Source organism: Rhinopithecus bieti, unplaced genomic scaffold (genome assembly GCF_001698545.2).
Source record: "Rhinopithecus bieti isolate Rb0 unplaced genomic scaffold, ASM169854v2 scaffold_2554, whole genome shotgun sequence".
NCBI classification, from domain to species: domain Eukaryota; kingdom Metazoa; phylum Chordata; class Mammalia; order Primates; family Cercopithecidae; genus Rhinopithecus; species Rhinopithecus bieti.
The window spans coordinates 3,862,038-3,883,812 of record NW_016804196.1 but is presented as its reverse complement, the minus strand read 5'-3'; the positions used below and the strand labels follow the sequence as shown (position 1 = coordinate 3,883,812).

At 43.0% G+C, this 21,775-nt stretch overlaps 1 protein-coding gene across 1 annotated transcript; it reads left to right on the top strand.

Annotated features, from left to right (window-relative positions):
* Positions 1 to 282: 282 nt before the first annotated feature.
* Positions 283 to 21,516, top strand: KDSR (3-ketodihydrosphingosine reductase). The gene is made up of 5 exons (XM_017867121.1): positions 283 to 498; positions 7,592 to 7,675; positions 13,562 to 13,645; positions 17,939 to 18,040; positions 21,099 to 21,516. The coding sequence occupies exons 1-5, from the start codon at positions 283 to 285 to the stop codon at positions 21,216 to 21,218; spliced, it is 606 nt and encodes a 201-aa protein (XP_017722610.1). The 3' UTR covers positions 21,219 to 21,516.
* The last annotated feature ends 259 nt before the right edge of the window (positions 21,517 to 21,775 follow it).

The window sequence follows — 21,775 nt, the reverse complement described above, 5'->3', positions numbered from 1 at the left end:
GAGAAAACTAACTTTGACCAGTTTTCAGGAAAAACATAACTGCTCTCATGATCAGAATGCAGGACTAGACTGAAACAGGCTTCAAATGGTAGGTCCCGAGCCTTCAAATAATGGTAGGTCTCAAATCACATTTCATTTATAGCAAAATGTCATCAGTCGTTCATTCAGTAAGCCTGTTGAGCTTCCCAGTCACTTGAGCATGCATTGAAGAACTGAAATCCAGAAAGCAGACTAAATTCTCCATGAGCACAGCCTTGAGGCTTTTGACCTCATGCACTCCTCATGTGGCCTCTTTGTTCCCTGCAGAGGTTAATGAGCATCAATTACCTGGGCAGCGTGTACCCCAGCCGGGCCGTGATCACCACCATGAAGGAGCGCCGGGTGGGCAGGATCGTGTTTGTGTCCTCCCAGGCAGGACAGTTGGGATTATTCGGTTTTACAGCCTACTCTGCATCCAAGTTTGCCATAAGGGGATTGGCAGAAGCTTTGCAGATGGAGGTAAAAGTTGTATTCATTTTTGTATTTATTCCTCTCCGCTCAACAATATACATTCCACTTTAGTTTTGTAGCTTCTTTACATGTGCTGTTGTATTAAATTAGAGATTTTTAGATTTGACATTAGTGAAAGAGAATAGGCTCAACCCTGAGTTTTATAGTTAACATTTTTCGTTGCATGAAGATTATAGTTACAACAGATGCAAAATGGTAATGGGATTTTTGCTTGTTTAATACGCAAAATACTAGTAATACCTTCATAATGTTATTGGTCTAGTACTGTGTGAATGTGAGTAAGGTTAACCAGATACTTTATTTTATAGAGATTTTCTTTAACAAAAGATTGTCCTTATGACTGAATAATACATGAGATTAGTACATGTTTGAGGGAAGAGCTTGAATCAGCTGCTACTTTTTAGCTTTTAGACAAGTCATTTAACTTGCTCTCAGTTTCCTCATCTGTAAAATGGGAGGGTTGGAATAAAGCAATAATTTGACTCTCCCAGTATTTATATTTTTATATCTTCAAGAAATGTTGGGAAAATGAATGCTTTTTATTTACATAGTTAATAGAACATTTTGTGGAAGAAGGATGTAGTTAGGATTTGCATCAAAATAGCATTTGTCATGATGAGTGCAGCTTTGTATCTCAGCTGCATGAAGCCGACTTCCACATTATTGTCACACAGGAATGCTTAGAGAGCATCACATACGTATCTACCCAAAAATCACATGCTGAAAAAGGCAGGGTAAAGTTCTTTCCATTGCTCTGTACAGTCGTTCCCTCTTATCCACAAGGGATGTGAGCTAAGACCTCCAGTGGATGCCTAAAATGTTAAAAGCCCAGAAGGGTATTGATTGTGGCCAACCCTCATATAGTAAGAGTGTGCTTTTGGGAATCCTGGTTGATGATGTAGATCAGGGGTTGACAGAACTTTCACCAAAGAGCAGACAGTACATATGTTAGGTTTTAAAGGCTGAATGGTACCTAATGCAGCTACTTAAGTCAGCTGTGATAGCAGGAAAGTGGCCTTAGTAGACAATGTGTAAATTGAACAGTTGTCACTGTGTTCCAATAAAACTTATAAAAAACAGGCAGAGGGCCAGATCTGGCTCATGGGCCATAGTTTGCTGACCCCTATTTAGAAGACCCCCATAAGAGACCTTGATGGTGTGTGATAGAGCACGACATTGGTTACATGTGGGACGAGTGTTGCAGTACAGATGAGTTGCTGGGACAGCGACAGCCCCTATGTGCCACGTAGGGACTGAAAGACCATGCCATTCTCATACCAAAGGAACCAGCCACAGATTTTGTTGTTATCAACTGGCCTAATACTCTTAATAATAGATAGTTAGAATATGCTTAGCCAGTAGGACTCTGATGGCTGTGAAATTTCAAAAAAGAATACTGGTATTTCTTTTGAAGTTTTTAAATTTGAAAAGTCCTTTTGTGAATACCTGCTTTTATTTATTTATTTATTTATTTAATTTATTTTTATTTTTTATTTTTTTTTTTTGAAGACGAGTTTTGCTCTGTGGCCCAGGCTGGAGTGCAGTGCGCCAGCACTCTCAAAGCTCACTGCAAGCTCCGCCTTCCCCAGGTTCGCCATTCTCCCGCCTTCAGCCTCCGAGTAGCTGGGACTACAGGCGCCCGGCCACCTCGCCCGGCCTAGTTTTTTTTTTTGTTATTTTTTTAGTAGGGAACGGGGTTTCACCGTGTTAGCCAGGATGGTTTCTCGATTCTTCTTTCTGACCCGTGTCCCTGCCCGTCTCGCCCCTCCAAGTGCAGCGGACTCTACACGGCTTTTTAGCCACCGCGCCCAGCCTATTTTTATTTTATTATTATTTTTTTAGAGACAACGTCTCACTCTGTCACCCAGGCTGGAGTGCAGTGGCACAATCATAGCTCACTGTAGCCCTGAGCTCCTTGGCTCAAGTGATCCTCCTGTCTCAGCCTCCCAAGTAGCTAAGACCACAGGTGCACACCACCACGCCTGGCTAATTTTTAAAATTTTTTGTAGAGAAGGGGCCTCACTGTGTTGCCAAAGCTGGTCTCAAACGCGTAAGCTCAAACAGTCTTCTGGCTTTAGCCTCCCAAAGTGCTGGGATTACAGGTGTGAGCCAGCACACCCAGCCACCATTTTATTTCTATCACAGTTCTGTAAAAGATGTGAGGGAGATGTTGTAATGCCACCTAATGAGAGGAAAACCCCATTTTCAATACATTCAACATGTTGCTCAAAGTCACATAGTTACTTAGTGACAGAAATCATAACACGATCCAAGCCTTGACTCCAGGCCTGCTGCCCTTTTGCAGCAGATGATGCGTCCAGCTAGTTGGTTCACCTGGCTGGTTGCCTCGGCCCCTTACTTTGGTCTTAGGATCATTGTAGGTGAAGGGGTGTTTGTGGGATGAAGAATCTGCCCATTAGGACTTTTTGCAAAGCTGTGTCAGCATTCACTAATTTAGAGCAAAGTATATAATCGGGGTGGCCTGGTTTCACTTCAAGTAGAACAGAGATGCTGAAAAAGAGGAAAAAGAAAGTGGATTGCTGGTACAGACGGAGCCCCCCAGTCTCTGTGACAAGTGTGATTTGCCTACTGCAAGTAGCCGGTCTGCACACTCAAGTCTGCATGACTTCTGTCCTTATTTGGACTCTATTAAAAATGCCCTCACTTAAAAAAAAAAAAGAAAAAATGAACTTATCCCATAAAAAAAATAGGTTCTGGGGAAAAGAAATGTAGTCATCAAAATCTAGTTTGTTCTTAGTAGAACTTGCATCAAACCAATTACTGTGACCCTACAGTAATTATAGTAGCATTTTTTTGAAACCTGGATAATTTGGTCAAGGTAGGTGTGTTTTCTGTCAATGAAATCTTATGTAATTGCTCAAACTCTAAATCCTTTTTTTGTTTGTTTGTTTAATTTTTATTTTCTGGAGACAGTCTTGCTTAGTTGCCCAGGCTGGAGTGCAGTGGTTTGATCTTGGCTCACTGTAGCCTCCACTTCCTGGGCCCGAGCAGTCCTCCCACCTCAGCCTCCCAAGTAGCTGGGACTACAAGTGTGTCCTACCATGCCTTGCTGGGTTTTTTTTGTTGTTTGTTTATTTTTTACTTATTTTATTTTATTTTTTTTGTAGACATGGGGTCTCGCTATGTGGCCCGGGCTGGTCTCGAACTCCTGGACTCAGGTGATCCACCTGCCTTGGCCTCCCAAAGTTCTGGGATTATAGGCGGTGTGAGCCACTGCATCTGGCCTCTAAATATTTGTAACAATTCTTTGGGTTTAATTAACTTTGAAGTCTCTCTGTCCACCTCCCTTTGCCCCCAAACTAAGGTAGGACCCTGGCATTGTTATGGGTACCATGAGTAATTTTGAAAGAATGCATTGTTGTCACTTTTTGGTCTTTTTTTACTCAGTCTTGTAGGAAGAAATGTAAAGATTTTAAAAGTTCATCTTTTGGAAAGCAGACTTCTGAGGTGTGTTATAGCTAAAGATGCGGTAGCAGAGACCAAGCCAAAAACAAAAAAAAATTGATGCTCCCTTTTCTGCTTTTCTTACCCTGATCATGCCCCTCTCCTCCCATCTCTTCCCTCTGTGGTCTGAAAGTAAGTTAAAGCTTAAATTCCGGAGTTGCATGTACACAGCCATGATCTTTCCAGCCCCCACCATCTTTGTTTTGATGGAATGGGGAACAGCACATCCTGTGTGGATTATTTTAATAACAAATCTGTGTGTGTGTTTTTTTTTTTTTTTTTTTTTTTTTTTTTTTTGAGACAGAGTCTCACTCTGTCGCCCAGGCTGGAGTGCGGTGGCGTGATCTCAGTTCACTGCAACCTCTGCCTCCCTGGTTCAAGCGATTCTCCTGGCTCAGCCTCCGAAGTAGGTGGGATTCCAGGTGCCCACCACCACGCCTGGCTAATTTTTGTATTTTTGGTAGAGATGGGGTTTCACCATATTGGCCAGGCTGGTCTTAAACTCAGGTGATCTGCCCGCCTCGGCCTCCCAAAGTGTGCATGTATCTTTATAGCAGCATGATTTATAATCCTTTGGGTATATACCCAGTAATGGGATGGCTGGGTCATATGGTACTTCTAGTTCCTTTTTTTTTTTTTTTTTTTTGAGACAGAGTCTCACTCTGTCACCCAGGCTGGAGTGCGGTGGCGTGATCTCAGTTCACTGCAACCTCTGCCTCCCTGGTTCAAGCGATTCTCCTGGCTCAGCCTCCGAAGTAGGTGGGATTCCAGGTGCCCACCACCACGCCTGGCTAATTTTGTATTTTGGTAGAGATGGGGTTTCACCATATTGGCCAGGCTGGTCTTAAACTCAGGTGATCTGCCCGCCTCGGCCTCCCAAAGTGCTGGGATTACAGGTGTGAGCCACTGCACCCGGCCCACAAATCGGTTCTTGAACAAGTGGTCAGTTGTCTTTCTGTTTGAGGTTGAGGCCAGAGAGAAGGGAGGAAGTAATAGGATGGGCGTGGGGCAGAGTGAGGGGCACAGAGAATGGTCCGGCAACAGGGATGAGGAGAAGCAGTGACCAGGCAGCAGGGGACTCAGTGAGGACCTGGCTCATTTGTTCTTAGAGAGAGTGGTGATCTCAGGGAGCTAGCATTGTCTTATAAGAACAAGTAAAGCCAGACTGCCCTCATTTTTGTTTATGACAGGGTTATGAGCTCAGTAGATTAAAAGAAGGTGTAGATGTGGTTTAGTATATTCAGATTTTAGCAAATTATTTGACCAAGAGTTTCAGGAAACTAGAATCTTAACCTTATGCTTTGTTCTCAGAACAATACTGGCATGTAGAAGTAATTCAATAAGTGCTCGTTGTTGCATGAATAAATAAAAGAATATGCAAATGGTGAGGTGACTAGCCACTGGAGGTGTCCAGCCAGAGACTGGGAGAGTCATTTGGTTGGATGGCGTAGCAACAATACCAATCTCGAAGCGATTGGACTGGTTTCTCCCAAGCCCAGCAATCTGTCTTCCTACCTCATGAAGAAGCCGCTCTGAAAAGCTGTTTTAACCTTTGACAATGCAGCCATAACCTTGATTTTGAGAAGCACTGCTCTGTAATCCTGTCTTCCATTAGCTTTGGAGCCAGCATCCTCCTTTACCATGAGAGAGAAGGCAGAGGGGCAGCATAATCGTGAGTTTCTGGCCAGTCAGTGTCAGTCTTGATGTGGGCTGCCTAATGACAACTCGCTGGATTTTTTGTGGTGTTTTTCTCTGGTCTGTGCACAGTGGAGGGCAAGGCTGGGGAAGACGAGGTTTTCATAAGTCACTATCTCAAAAACAAGTGGAAGCGAGTTTCTGGCTCATCTGCCTCACTACCTGGCCCCAATCCAGAGCTATTTATGAGCATGGCTGGGCTGTGAAGCTGCATGCCCTGGCGATGCCCAGTGGATGGGCTGCCCCACGCCCTAATTGCGCTGGAATGGAACCCACAAAGACATCTCACTTTCACGACTGCACTTTCCAGGATGGCTGGCCTGGGTCTTCTGCTTGCAGGCCTGTGCGTGCTTCTCCTTCCCCTTGCAGCTCCCCTCAAAGCCCTCAAAACTGCTTCACTGAAGGAACCAGGGAAGGAAAGGGCTGCATGAGATGAGACTCTGGGCTACTCTTTTTTTTTTTTTTTTTGAGATGGAGTCTCCCTCTTGTCACCCAGGCTGGAGTACAGTGGTATGATCTCAACTCACTGCAACCTCTGCCTCCCGGGCTCAAGCAATTCTTCTGCCTCAGCCTCCCGAGCAGCTGGGATTACAGGCACCCACTACCAAACCCAACTAATTTTTGTATTTTTGCTAAAAACAGGGTTTCACCATGTTGGCCAGGCTGGTCTCGAACTCCTGACCTCAGGTGATCCGCCCGCCTTGGCCTCCCAAAACGTTGGGATTACAGGCATGAGCCACCGCGCCTGGCCCCTGGGCTGCTCTTAAAGGCCTTCACATTAGGCAGTGTGGTGTTGATTTTCAGCCTAGAGTACTCTCCTGAAGATGTGCAGTGGCTGATCTGTCAGCTGCCTCTCTGCTTCCAGATCCCTTAGGATCCCTAGGGATGAAAAACTGAGCCAACACCAAATAAAAATCATGGCAAAGAGGTTTTCATGGTATGAACCATTGCTCTTAGAGTTGCTAATTGGCAGGGCAAGGTAAGTGTGTGCAGCAGGGCTGTGGCTGAGCAATCTGTGGGAGGGTGTGTCCCGGCCAACAGCAGAAGAATCTGCTGGAATTGTTGGGGTTGTGTGTATGAGTGGGGGTGTGAAGCGCAAAGTGTGCAGGCGAGGTGGTGAGGCACACAAGTGTAACAACCAACTCCAAGTGTCAGATTTAGAGGAGCCACATAGAGTTTCAGATAAGGCAGAGGGCTTTCCCTATGTGAATGCAGGTTGAGGTTGTCCACAGGGGAGGTACTTGGCTGGTCTGTCTTGGAGGTTCTACCCAGTGGTTCTTCTTGTTGGTTCAGTGGAGGAGGAGGTGACTCTTGACCTCCTAATGTGCAGAGGCCAATTGTACAGGGAGCTCTGGAATAAGCAGACTTCTCAGGGACAGTTCTGGACTGGGTTTGGGGTGGGGCACAAGAAGGGGATAGGGCAGCAGATTTTAATGACCCCAATGTATTTTGTGGATGAAATTAACACAAGAGTGTCAGAAGCAGTCTGAATGAAAAACAGATGTGCAATCTGGTGAAGAAAGGAGGGGCAGACCGGTCCCATTGCCTTGATAAAGGGCTTGGATGTTGTGCAGTGCGTGTGAGAACTGGGCTGTTTTTAAAACACCGCCCTCCTCATTGGACGTCTCTCAGGGCCTCTGCCTGGGCAGCAGTAGCGGAAGACACTGCAAAGGAGGTGACTTGCCATACTTTAGGGCCAGCTGTTTTCTCGGGTCTAGGTTAGGGTGAGCTTTTTGCCTTCATTCTGGAATCATCTTCATGGAGAGGGATTTCTCAATGCAGTTGGTGTAGTTCCCTGCTTACAGAATCACCCCATTGTTCTCACTGCTTTTTGGGAATCAGGGCAGCCAATGCAGGTTGGCAGTGTAGGACCTCGGTGTGTCTTGTTTACTGAAGGTACGTGTGTTGTTTTGAAATGCAGGTGAAGCCATATAATGTCTACATCACAGTTGCTTACCCACCAGACACAGATACACCTGGCTTTGCCGAAGAAAACAGAACAAAGGTCAGTATCCTACATGTCCCAGTTTGAACCTCTGTTTACTGCTTTCCTGATTTTCTTTCTGCTCTTCAGCTCATACTCGTTTTCACCAATCAACAGTGTTTATTGGGTAGAGTGCCTAGCTGGTTTCTGATGACCTTTAGATTCTCCAGGCATATATTTCTTCTATCCTTCCTCTTTTCCTTCACTTCCTTTTCTTAAAGTTTAATTTAAATTTCTACCAGATTTTTTCTCTATAGCGACAGGGCCTCACTCTGCCGTCCAGGCTGGAATGCAGTGGTACAGTCATGGCTAACTGTATCCTCAAACTCTCAGGCTCAAGCAATCCTCCTGCCTCAGCCACCTGAGTAGCTGGGCCTATAAGCGTGTGCCACCAAACCTAGCTAATTTTTAATTTTTTTGTAGAGATGGGGTCTCACTATGTCGCCGAGGCTGGTCTCAAACTCCTGGCCTCAAGTGATTCTCTCTCCTCAGCCTCCAAGGTACTGAGATTATAGCCATTGCACCCAGCCATTTCTAGCACATTTTCATCAAAGAACTATTGTCACACAGTTTTAGAGTCCAATATCAATCCTTTGCCTCATCTCTCCCATTCCCAATTCTTACTCCCTAGAGGTAGCCATTTATTTTAACTAACATGTTTATACTGCCTTTTTTTTTTTTTTTTTAAGATTTAGAAATTATTTATTGACTTTCTACCGTGGAAGATAAAATTTAAGACCAGGCCAGGCACAGTGTGGCTCATGCCTGTAATCCCAGCACTTTGGGAGACCAAGGCAAGAAGATCACTTGAGACCAGGAGTTCAAGACCAGCCTGGGCAACATAACGGAACCCTGGCTCTACAAAAAATTTAAAAATTAGCTAGGCATGGGGGCACATGCTTGTAGTCTCAGCTACTCAGGAGGCTGAGGTGGGAGGATCATTTGAGCCAGGGAGGTTGAGGCTGCAGTGAGCCAGGATTGTACTACTGCATTTTGACCTGAGTGACAGAGAGAGAACCAATATCTAAAAAAAAAAATAAAATTAAAATAAAAAAATAAAATGTAAGGCCAGCCATGGTGACTCACACCAGTAATCCCAGTACTTTGGAAGGCCATGGCAGGAGGATTGATTGAGCCCAGGAGTTCAAGACCAGCCTGGGCAACATAGCGAGACCCTATCCCTGCAAAAAAATAAGCAAAATTAGAATAGTTCCACCTACTTGGGAGGCTAAGGTGGAAGGATAGTGTATTAGTCTGTTCTTGCATTACTATAAATAAATACCTGAGACTGGGTAATTTACACATAGAAGAGGTTTAATTTGCTCACAGTTCCACAGGCTGTACAGGCTGCTGCTTCTGGGGAGGCCTCAGGAAACTTACAATCTTGGCCAAAGGTAAAGGGAAAGCAGGCACATCTTACGTGGTCGGAGCAGGAGGAGGCAAGAGACGGGAGGTGCCACACACTTTTAAACAACCAGATCTCATGAGAGCTCACTCAGTATCATGAGAACAGCAAGAGGGAAATCCACCTCCATGATCCAGTGACCTCCCACCAGGTCCCTCCTCTGACATTAGGGATTGCAGTTGGACGTGAGATTTGCGTGGGGACACAGATCCAAACCATATCAGATAGTTTGAGCCCAGGACATTGAGGCTACAGTGAGCCAAGATTGCACCACTGCACTCCAGCCTGGGCAACAGAGTAAGACCCTGTTTCAAAACAAAAACATTAAGATTCATATCTGTTCCCCATTCCCTGTGTATTCCTCCCATCTCTTTAGTTAAATCAGGTTTAGTGCTTATATTAATATGACTGCAAATACTATGCACACTTGGACCATGCTATAGTGACATTTCCTTTCTTGCCTTTTCATTTACTTAGCTTTGTAATTATCTGTAACTAATTCAGTCCCAGATTCAGACAGAACTGAGATTCTCCTTTTGATCCATGTGAGCACATTGGACATTCTGTTAATTTCATTCTTTCTTCCTCAGACATTTCTCCTGGGGTCGTCCCCATTCCTGGTCTGTTCTAGATCTGCCACCCAGCGGTGGTCTCAGGACTTGTCTTCACCTCACACTGCACGTTCCCTTCTCCTCTCCCTTTGATGGAGCCCATGACTCTCACTTTTTTGGTTTATCTGCTCATTTTGGCAGAGCTATAATATTTTCCACCAATTTTCTGAGAAAGGGCACATCAGAGGTAATATTGTTTTAGAAACGACATGTCTGAAAATGCCTTTATTTTAATTTTAATCTTTTTTCTTTTTGTTTGAGATGGACTCTTGCTCTGTCACCCAGGCTGGAGTGCAGTGGTGCGATGTTGGCTCGCTGCAACCTCTGCCTCCTGGGTTCAAGAGATTCCCATGCCTCAGCCTCCTGAGTAGCTGGGGTTACAGGTGCGTGCCACCATTCCCGGCTGATTTTTTGTATTTTTTTTTTTTTTAGTAGACATGGGGTTTCACCATGTTGGCCAGGCCAGTTTCCAACTCCTGGCCCACCCTGGCATCTCAAAGTGCTGGGATTACAGGCATGACCACCATGCCCAGCCATTTTTTTTTTTATTCTTGATGTATTGTTTTGTTAAGTGCAGATTTCTAGTTTGGAAATAATGTTTCCTCAGATTTCTTTGGGCATTTATTGATTTCCAACTTCCAGAATTTCTGTGGAATGCGATACCATTTTGATTCCCGATCTTTTGTATAGAACCTGCTTTTCCATTTCTTTTTGGAAACCTTGTATCCCTTTTTATCCTTACTTAATGGATTTTGGCGTGGAATCTTCTTATTTCATGTGCTAGACACGAAAAGGAGCCCTTTTATTTTGTCAACTTTTGTTCTGGGACATTTTATTGTATTACTCCTTTTATCACTTCTTTCTTCCCAAAATATTTCAAGTGTTCATCTTTCTGGAGCATTTATTATTCAGATTTTTGAACTTTCTGGACTGATCCTCTAATTTCCTTGTATTTTCTCTCATTTTTTTTTTAAATCTCTTTGGCCTTTTGTTTTCCTTTCTAGTTTTTTTTATTAGCTTTAGCCTTAAACCTTTTGTTGACATTTTATTTCTGCTGGCTTACATAAAATTACTTTAGATCTCTTTTCTCTGAATATTTAAAACAGTTTTTTTTTTTTTTTTTTTTAGACGGAGTCTCGCTCTGTCGCCCAGGCTGGAGTGCAGTGGCCGGATCTCAGCGCACTGCAAGCTCCGCCCCCCAGGTTTACGCCATTCTCCTGCCTCAGCCTCCCTAGTAGCTGGGACTACAGGCGCCTGCCACCTCACCCGGCTAGTTTTTTGTATTTTTTTAGTAGAGATGGAGTTTCACCATGTTAGCCAGGCTGGTCTCGATCTCCTGACCTCGTGATCCGCCCATCTCGGCCTCCCAAAGTGCTGGGATTACAGGCTTGAGCCACCGCGCCCGGCCAACAGTTTTTAAAAATAGCTTCTTATTTCATGGATTTCATATTTTTTCTTGTGTCTAAGGATATTCACTCTGGATGTTTAGCTTTGTTTTTTTGTTGCTGTTTTTTTTGAAAATTTCTTCTACATCTCGTAATATTTATTTCCTCCTACATTCTTTTTCTCTGTTGTTGTTTTTTTTAGGCTTCCTCAAATGTCTGGTGATCCTTGATTGTCCATATTTAAGAGTGAGGCACTAAAATGCCAATTGTAAATCTCTAGCTTCTCAGCTGTTTACTATGGGATGATCAGGAGAGGATGCAGCCACTTCATTAGAAGACTTTCATATGCCAGCATCTGCTCACTTTTCTCATGGTTTGATCAGTTTCCCTAGTGAAGAATCATGTCATCTCCTGCCTTTGGGAGAGTAAGACTTGCTGTCTGTGTTGTGGGAACCAAGCAGGGCAAGAGGGCTGGGGAGCTCACCACCTAAGTGCCAACTTTTGCTTAATTTTTCTGTTTCTGCAAGGTGCCTTATAACTACTCTTAGTGGTGACTGGTGTTCCAGAATTAAGAGTCTGGTTAGTAAACTGCTAATCTTATGTCATTGTAGAGGAGATGATTTGGAGTCTGATGATTTGAGTCTCCATTGCGCTTATCACAACAGGAACTTCTCATAGCACTTATAACAGACATATCTTTTATATAAAATGACTGCCAGTCGTTCTGAGCTGAATATAAGCTTCACACTTTTTCAATGGACTATTCCCTTTGCCTTGACACATAGTAGTTGCTTTTTTGAGCAAATGAATAGGTGAAGTGGGAAGAAAGGAATTAATCAGAACTTACCACCTTGAACTGTGGTTAATTTTAGTTTTATATTTTTTTCTTCTCTTTTATACCAATACTTTGTAAATGTGAAACTCTGCAGCATAAAAATTGGCACTTAAACTCCCTAGACTGTATATTTGTCAAAAGATGTTTGTGATTTAGAAGCTTTTTTTCCCCCTATTCTTTTCTCTTTGGCTCTGCCTTTTTAAAAATTACTGCTATTTCAGAGAAGTAAATTTAAGCCAAATGTCCTGTCTTAGAATAAGCTTTGCAACATTTGGTATGCGGTCTTTTAGTTTGAAGCCAAAGCTGACAAAGGGTGGTGATTTCCCTGTTAAGCTTTGATTCTGATGTTGATTAAGTTGGGTTTTTTTTCCCCTTCAGTAAAATTTTGGGCAGACTTGTTTGGGTAAATACAATTCTACATTGATGTGTAGGCCCTTTAGGGGGCGCCATAGTACTTTAGAATCTTATGTGTATTTAGTGTGGTTATGCCAGCCTGGGGGTCTGGAAGAATGAATAGTGGCACCTTCAAAACAACCTTTCTCTTAATTCAGGTTCATAAGAAATACTTGATCTTTATGAAATACTTTACTTCCTATTTTAAGAAAATATAATCTGGTTTTTGTTTTCTTTAATTCCTTCACGCTCATATGGTAAAGTTTACAGTCTCATGCAGTTTAAGGCTTTCGTTTGACACTTCTAATTGAAATTATTTGACGCTTCTAATTGAAACTATTTTGACACTTCTAAATTGAAACTAATTGAACTAATTGAAATAATTTTTGACCACATATATGCAAGGCATCACAAAGAAAAGCCAAAGATAAATGATTTCTTATAAAACAGGCCCTGCCCACAAGAAACTTAAGAGGTAAAATGCAAATTCACAAGTAGCTATAATGTGTATTAAAGCAGGAATGTTCACAGAAGAAAGAGAGGTTACTGCCAGTTAGGTATTTAGGGAAGGCTTTTTGAGCTAGGTGAGAGTTGAGATGGACCTTTTGAGGAAGAAAAGTCCAAGATTTGGGGTCTGCAGCTCCAGCCTGGTAACTAGCATGCAGCCCATCTAGGGACCACTCAGGGTTATCTCCTAAGTGGCTCCTTCTCTTTCAGTGTCCTGTGCGTTTGCCTCCTCTGCAGATCCTTTAAGAAGCATCTGTAGTTGTCGAATAGGGGCTGGGTTGCGACTGTCCCTGCCTTGGGCGCCAGGTTCATCCCCAGGGATCAGCCCTCTGCTGGCCTGGGAGTATGGTCAGAATAGAGTTGCTGGCCTTGAGAGCAGGCTTGCTCTGGACATAGGTCTAGCCTCTGCAGAAGCACCGTCACTCAGGTGTCTGGTCGGCACTGAGGTGTCAAAGAGAGGGTCTTTCTGAACTTGTGTCCGGTGATGTGTTCTTGACTATAGCTTTGATGGTCCTCACTGGAGCCAAGACCTCGTATGTCCTCAGAGAATGGCAAAGGTCTCCTTGTCTTGCTTCAGCTACTGGGTAGAATTTTACATAGTAACTAGGTAGACACTGATTTAGAATCCAGATGGGCCTTATTCTAAAAATAGGAATCTGCCCAAACGTAGAAAATTGGAATTATTTGTAAATCGGGAGGCTGTAAGAATAATTTATTTTGAATGTAATGGGTAATCATGATATTGTTATGTACATTTTTTTCCACTTTTAGCCTTTGGAGACTCGACTTATTTCAGAGACCACATCTGTGTGCAAACCAGAACAGGTGGCCAAACAGATCGTTAAAGATGCCATAGTAAGTAAAATCCTTGTTTTCTGTACTATTTGTGTTTGCAGTACTATATTCCTGAAAAGATATTTGTCCTAGGATTTAACTTCAAAACATCAATTATTAGAATTTTTTAGTCTGTTAGATTCATCAAAACTAATATTGGACTCGACTTTTCTTCTTTTAGACGCTTTATTGACTCCATATTAGTGAGTAGGCTCCTGAAAACTGATCGTATACCTTAACCTTAGGAAAAGGTTTACTAGAAGGATGTCTGGAAACCTGGAAACACCAGTTCTTTAAAAAGAAAATGAGACTTTCCTAGGCAGTGTAAACAATATATACTGTGTCCTTTTTTTTTTTTTGAGATGGTGTCTCACTCTGTCACTCCAGGCTGGAGTGCAGTGGCGCGATCTCGGCTCACTGCAAGCTCCACCACCTGGGTTCACGCCATTCTCCTGCCTCAGCCTCCCAAGTAGCTGGGACTACGGGCACCCGCCACCACACCCGGCTAATTTTTTGTATTTTTAGTAGAGACAGGGTTTCACCGTGGTCTCGATCTCCTGACCCCGTGATCTGCCCACCTCAGCCTCCCAAAGTGCTGGGATTACAGGCGTGAGCCACCATGCCTGGCCACAATTTATACTATGTTCTGTGTACACCTGGCTGCCTTCTCTCCCATTCCTGTTTCCCAGTATCATTTTACCAAAAGTTAGCTAACGAGAAAGTGCCACTAGCCCCGTGGGCCTGTCCTCCTGTCTTCCCTGTTGATATGCTTTTTTATTCAGAATCAAAAATGGTATTTTAAGAAACGATGTGCTGTGTTGTAGAAGAACAACATATGTGCCTCATGCTTTTTGACAACATTTCTGTTAATGCAGAAAAATACACATTTATGAGGGATGTCTGTAAACCACAGACCCACACTGAATTTGGAAAATCTTTAGGACCATTGGAATGAGAGGTGTCAGCACATGGTGGACAGCCTTGAAGTAGCATAAATGCTGTCACATTATACTGAACTGAGCAGAATAAGACATAGTGAATTCCGCTGAAATATATACACGTGTGAACAGCTTTGCCCCGAGTGCCTTAAAAGGTCCAGGAAGATGGCACAAGTGGGACTTTATTTTTCCTGCTTATCTCAGGTCAAAGCAAATGCATTTGGTTTTTGTTGTTGTTTTGTTTGTTTGTTTTGAGATGGAGTTTCGCTCTTGTTGCCTTGGCTGGAGTGCAGTGGCATGATCTCGGCTGGCTGCAACCTCTGCCTCCTGGGTTTAAAGTGATTCTCCTGCCTCAACCTTCTGCGTAGCTGGGATTACAGGGGCCCACAACCACACCTGGCTAATTTTTTGTATTTGTAGTAGAAATGGGGCTTCACCATGTTGGCCAGGCTGGTCTCGAACTCCTGATTTCAGGTAATCCACATGCCTCAGCCTCTTGGCCAAAGTGCTGGGATTACAGGCGTGAGCCCCATGCCCGGCCCATTCAGTGTTTTTAATGATGCTAAATAGCTCTTAGTATTTTGGCAGTATTAATTTAGTTTAGTGGTTTTCAAACTTTTCTTCTCTTGACCACTTTATATTTTACAAATTGTCAACAACCCCAGAGAACTTTCATTTATTTACATGGCTGTATTTATTGATATTTGCCATATTTGAAATGGAAGCTGTTTATAATATTTATTAATTCATTAAAATAACAAAATGGCTGGGCGCGGTGACTCATGCCTATAATCCCAGGACTTTGGGAGGCCAAGGCGGGTGGATCACCTGAGGTCAGGAGTTCAAGACCAGCCTGCCCAATATGATGAAACTCCCATCTCTACTAAACATACAAAAATTAGCCAGGTGTGGTATAACATGCGCCTGTAATCCCAGCTATTTGGGAGGCTAAGACAGCACATGCCTCAGCCTCTTGGCCAAAGTGCTGGGATTACAGGCGTGAGCCCCATGCCCGGCCCATTCAGTGTTTTTAATGATGCTAAATAGCTCTTAGTATTTTGGCAGTATTAATTTAGTTTAGTGGTTTTCAAACTTTTCTTCTCTTGACCACTTTATATTTTTACAAATTGTCAACAACCCCAGAGAACTTTCATTTATTTACATGGCTGTATTTATTGATATTTGCCATATTTGAAATGGAAGCTGTTTATAATATTTATTAATTCATTAAAAATAACAAAAATGGCTGGGCGCGGTGACTCATGCCTATAATCCCAGGACTTTGGGAGGCCAAGGCGGGTGGATCACCTGAGGTCAGGAGTTCAAGACCAGCCTGCCCAATATGATGAAACTCCCATCTCTACTAAACATACAAAAATTAGCCAGGTGTGGTATAACATGCGCCTGTAATCCCAGCTATTTGGGAGGCTAAGACAGGAGAATTGCTTGAACCCGAGAGGCGGAGGTTGCAGTGTGCCAAGATCGAGCCATTGTGCTCCAGCCTGGGCAACAAGAGCAAAACTCTGTCTCAAAAAAAAAAAAATATATATATATATATATACACATACACACATATACATACTATATAATATAATATATACACATATATATTAAAAAGCATATGTATACGTATATATTTTAAAATATAAAATATATATATGCCCATTGCTTTATAATGTGACTTTTTTTAAACAAAATTTACTACTTTTCAAAACAAAAGTTCAGTGAGGACAGCGGCATTGGTTCACATTTTCACCAGTTGCTTTAAGGTCTGCATTAACAGCTGGATTCAAATAGCTGCTTCTGCATTCCATCTGTTGTAATAATGTTGTTTTGATGGAAGGATATGAAGAAAATCTGGCCTTAGACAGATACGGAGTTGGGAAAGGGAAGACTATTTTACTAGGCTTTTCAGATAATTATGGACATTCTTTTTTATATCAAACTCAAACTCAACAAATGGTAGTTTCTTAAAGGTTAGTTGCGGTATAGAATTGGAAACTACATCAATGAATGTTTTGTACTCTGTTACATTAAATTCCATTGGTCCGTCTTGTACTTTGAATGGATCTTTTAACCATTCATGATTTCGTAACATTATGCATTAGTCATTTGGAAAATATGGGTTGACTGAGTGATCAGAAAAATTGCTTTCATCAATATTACTGCTGATCTTATCATAAAAGTATGCAGCTTACAGTCTCGTGATGGTGGATACTAGTTTTTCCAAATCTTAATTTTTTCTTGAAGGCTCAGATTTTAACATTGATGACACATGTGGCCAGTTGTTTTTCCTGAAGTGACACGCTTGCTTTTTTCGTTTTCTGCACATCTGCCACATACCTAAGTCTGAACAACCATGGATTTCCTGTCAATGGTCTTTCATATAAAAATTATGCTCTCCAGCCAGGCACGGTGGCTCACGCCTGTAATCCCAGCACTTTTGCAGGCCGAGGCAGGTGGATCGCTTGAGCTCAGGGGTTTGAGACCAGCCTGGCCAACATGGTGAAACCCCGTCTCTACTAAAAATACAAAAATTATCCGGGTGTGGTGGCACATGCCTGTAATCCCAGCTACTTGGGAGGCTGAGGCAGGAGAATCGCTTGAACATGGGAGGTGGAGGTTGTAGTGAGCAGAGATCACACCACTGCACTCCAGCCTGGGCCACAGAGTGAGATTCTGTCAAAAATAAATAAATAAAAAATAAAAATGACACTCCATGAAAGAAGTGGCAGTTTAGCCCTCGACGTAAGCAGCTGCATAAGGGCTTTTGTTCCAGGCAGTTGTCCCCCTCTGGAATGCAGTGCCGCGGGAGCGCATTGGGCGTGTTCTCATTTGTCACACAGGGTATTAAGAAGACTTGTCCTCGATGGTTGCCATTTAACAAAATGATGAATTTTGCTGCTTTATCAAGAGGATTTTAAAGCAAAACTGACACTTTTTGATTTTTAAAAGAATTTTAGAACTTGTGTTTTCTTTGTGTATTATTTGTTACTGCGAGTGTGTGTGGTAGTCCCGATGACAATGACTCCTAGTACAGTTTGGCCAGAACACCGTGGTTTTAGCCCATGTCTGCAGTTTGGCAGAGGCAAAACTGTATTTTCCATACATCACACTGTGGAAAAGAGAATGAATGTCTTAGTGTTATTAGGACAATCATTTGTCCTTGGGGGCCCGCAGGGGTCCGTGGACTCTCTTGTTGAGAACTGCCCATCTGCCAAGGCCCTGCGTCCATTTCTGAGTGCTGCTCGATGCTTTGTGACCGTTTTATCTCACTTAAAGAGAGCAAGCACACTCCACTGTTTCTGATATGTTGGATTGATTTCCGTCCACATTACTAGGATTCCCTTTTTCTCTTCTTCTCCTTCTCTTTTAGCAAGGAAATTTCAACAGTTCCCTTGGCTCAGATGGGTACATGCTCTCGGCCCTGACCTGTGGGATGGCTCCAGTAACTTCTATTACTGAGGGACTCCAGCAGGTAAGCTCTGCCTAGGCTAGCAGTCAGATAGGCCCATGGACAAGAGAAAAACTGCCTTTCATCAAAACTTGATGAGAAGTGATTAAGGGAAAACAGAGTAACTTTATTTAGAGAATGTATTTTTATTGAGCTATCAACTTTTCCTCTTCCTCCACCGGGAATGAGTAAATAGGTTAAAGATATAACTTCAGGAATTTAGACTGGCAAGAAGTCGTCAGTGCTGGGCCTTGCAGATAGAGAAATAAAACACCGTCTCTGCTGTTGAGGTGTTAACCTGGATTTTCACCTAAGAACCAGTGCTCCAATGCGTTTTGAAAAATGGAATGCTCCTAGAGTAAGGGGTGGCCTTGCTTAAAAAGTACTAACATATTAGACTAGAAAACCTTTTCTAGGTGAATCAGGTCACACACAGCTAAATTTGGTGAGATACAAATCATGGATTAAACACAATTGCTGCGCTTATGGGAATTTATTATTTTGTCCAAGATACACAGTTAGTGTTTTATTGGTGTGCTAGGTACTGTACTTGCTCATAGGGAATCAGACGGAAGGCGACCTCTCCAGCTTCAGGGGCTTACAGTCAAGTGGAATGCACTGACCATAAAGGTGATAGTAGTCCAGGCGCCATGGCTCACGCCTGTAATCCCAGCACTTTGGGAGGCTGAGGTGGGTGGATCACTTGAGATCAGGAGTTCGAGACCAGCCTGGCCAACATGGTGAAACTCTGTTTCTACTAAAAAATTAGCTGGGCATGGTGGCGGGCGCCTGTAATCCCAGCTACTCGGGAGGTTGAGGTAGGAGAATTACTTGAACCTGGGAGGTGGAGGTTGCAGTGAGCCGAGGTCACGCCACCGCACTCCAGCCTGGGCTACAAGGGCAAAACTCTGTCTCAAAAAAATAAATAAATAAATAAATAAAAAATAAAAGATGATAGTAGTGTAGTGTAACGTAGTAAGGATTACAATAGAGGGAATGCTCTGGAAAGACAAAGCCATGAGATAGTTGTTAACAAGTACTAAGTTCTGTGCAGTTGACCACATTCAGACTTATGTAAATGACTTAGTTGCTGGTTTTCCTCAGGGTCTTTCCCAAGCCCTCTTTTCTTTTCACTCTGTAATATACCTGCTGTCTTGCCATTCTCTTAGAGGTTGACACTGTTAGATGTAAGCTCTTTGAGGACGGGGCCCACGCCTCTTGTTTGCCATTGTACACCTAACAGCCAGTGCCTGGCACTTAGTAGGAACTCCAGAATACCTGAGCTGAACGAATGCATGAATTCTTTTATTTTTTAATTTTTGGGCTGGCATGGTGGCTCACACCTGGGGTGTTGTCCCAGACTCCCCTGCTTCTGTCCCTCACATCAGAGATCATTGTCACCCTTGTCACTCTGTTCTTTAGATGCTTCCATTCTCTGCAGTTCTGGCAGTGCTTCTGGAGCCCAGGCCTGGGTTGCCACAGCAGGCCTCCTGCCTGAGTTATACACTTTTTGAGCCAGAGGTTGTAAATGATTCCCATGGGCCTGTAAAGCAGTTTTGTTTGGTCCATCTGGTATGAGTGTGTGTGTTTAAGATTTTAAAATAGTTTTAAAATTAGGTTTTATATAAAAGGTCCAGATTTCAGACTTTTCTTGGAAAATCGGAAAGTTTAGCTGCACAGAGTCTGCATTCTCACCTGGCGGTCATCAGCAAGCACCGGTGGCAGCTGCTCCTGAGGGAGGAGCACAGTCCCTGCAACCACTATGGTCTGCAACCCCCTGCCCAGGCCCCCTGGATGCGTTTGAGTGTACCCTCCCATTTTCCACACCAGTTGTTTCTGAACTGCTACTATACATTGCATGAAAACATTCTGTGGCTCCTTGATACCATCAGGATAAAGCTTTAAAAATTCCATTGCACCTGGGTATGGTGGCTCATGACTATAATCTCAGCACTTTGGGAGGCCGAGTTGGGAGGATTGCTTGAGCTCAGGAGTTTGAGACCAGCCTGGGCAACATAGTGAGACCCTGTCTCTACATAAAAATGTAAAAGAATAAGAAAGCCCGGTGTGGTGGTGTGTACCTATATTCCTAGCATCTGGGAGACTTCTGCTTGAGTCTGGAAGTCTGAAGCTACAGTGAGCTACGATCATATTCCTGCACTCCAGCCTGGGTGACAGAGCAAGACCCTGTCTCTAAAAAGAATTTAAAAATTAAAAAAATTTCCATCGCATGCCATAAGCCACCTGATCTCCTACCCCACTAACCTTTCCAGGCTCTGTTTTTTTCTTTCTTTATCCGTCCTCTTCTTTCTAGAATGTTCTCTATGTCCTGCCAACTTCTAATCTTCCTTCAGGTCTCACCTTAAACATGGTTTCTTCCAGAAGATCCAAGGACAGGGTTCAGTGCTCTGAGGGTGTAGGGAAAAAAACAGTGATTTTTCTATTTTTTTACGCATGGGGGCTCATGCCTATGGTCCCAGCTGCTTGGGAGGATGAGGCAGGAGGATCCCTTGAGTTCTGGAGGTCAAAGCTATAGTGAGCCGTGTTCATGCCACTGCACTCCATCCTGAGCAACAGGATATCAGTAATCACGGCTCTCAACCCTGAGGCAGTAGTTTCAATTTTACTTGTTTTTCCAGCCTGAGAATAAGCTCATTGAGGGCAGGGACTGTGTCTCTCACCACAGTGTTCTCAGCACCTAGTGTAGGGTCTTGCTTTCACGAAGCTCAGAACATAAATCTCAAACCAAAAAAACCTTGATTGTAGTTTGGCTATTCGAGATGCTGGAGTGGATCTTTTTAAGCTATTATAACCCTAAGACTGCGAGCAATACCTATTTTGTTCTGCTTGTGGTTTGAATTTATTAATTGAACAAATATTTTGTTACGTATCTGGGCTGTCCAGCAGTGCAGAGCACACACATTCTGTTCTCACAGCTTACTGACATTTACAGAGTTTTCATTATATTCATCCTTAGAGCAGACTAGAAGATGTGTCTTAGCAACTATTTATTAGAGACCTAGGTACCTTGAAATAGTCTTGTACCGTTGGATGCACTAAAAGCTCTCTCTTTATCTTGCAGGTGGTCACCATGGGCCTTTTCCGCACTATTGCTTTGTTTTACCTTGGAAGTTTTGATAGCATAGTTCGTCGCTGCATGATGCAGAGAGAAAAATCTGAAATTGCAGACAAAACTGCCTAATTCTTCTCACCCTTTGGAAGAAGACTGTTTCCAAATAATTTGAACAGCTTGCTGCTAAATGGGACCCAATTTTTGGCCTATAGACACTTATATATTGTTTTCAAATGTGTCAGATTGGATCAGTGCTCTTCAGAAATGTGGCTGCAAGCAAGGGGCTAGAAGTTCACCTCCTGACAATATTATTAATACTATGCAAATATGGAATAGGAGACCATTTGATTTTCTAGGCTTTGAGGTAGAGAAGTGAAGGTATGAGAATTAATACCATGTGAACAAGGTAAAGAACAGGATTCAAGAATGATCATTAAATTGTTTTCTATTTATTCTTTTTTGCCCCCCTAGAGATTAAGTCAGAAATGTACTTTATGGCACATAAAGAAATCTTGAGGACTTCGTTTAAACCTTCCATAAAAAACAATTTTGCGTTTCTAGGGTTTCTTTCTTTTCTTTCTTTCCTTCCTTTCCTTCCTTTCTTCGGCTTTCTTTCTTTCTTCCTTTCCTTCTTTCTTTTCTTCCTTTTCTTGCTTTCTTTCCTTCCTCCTTCTCCCTCCCCTCCC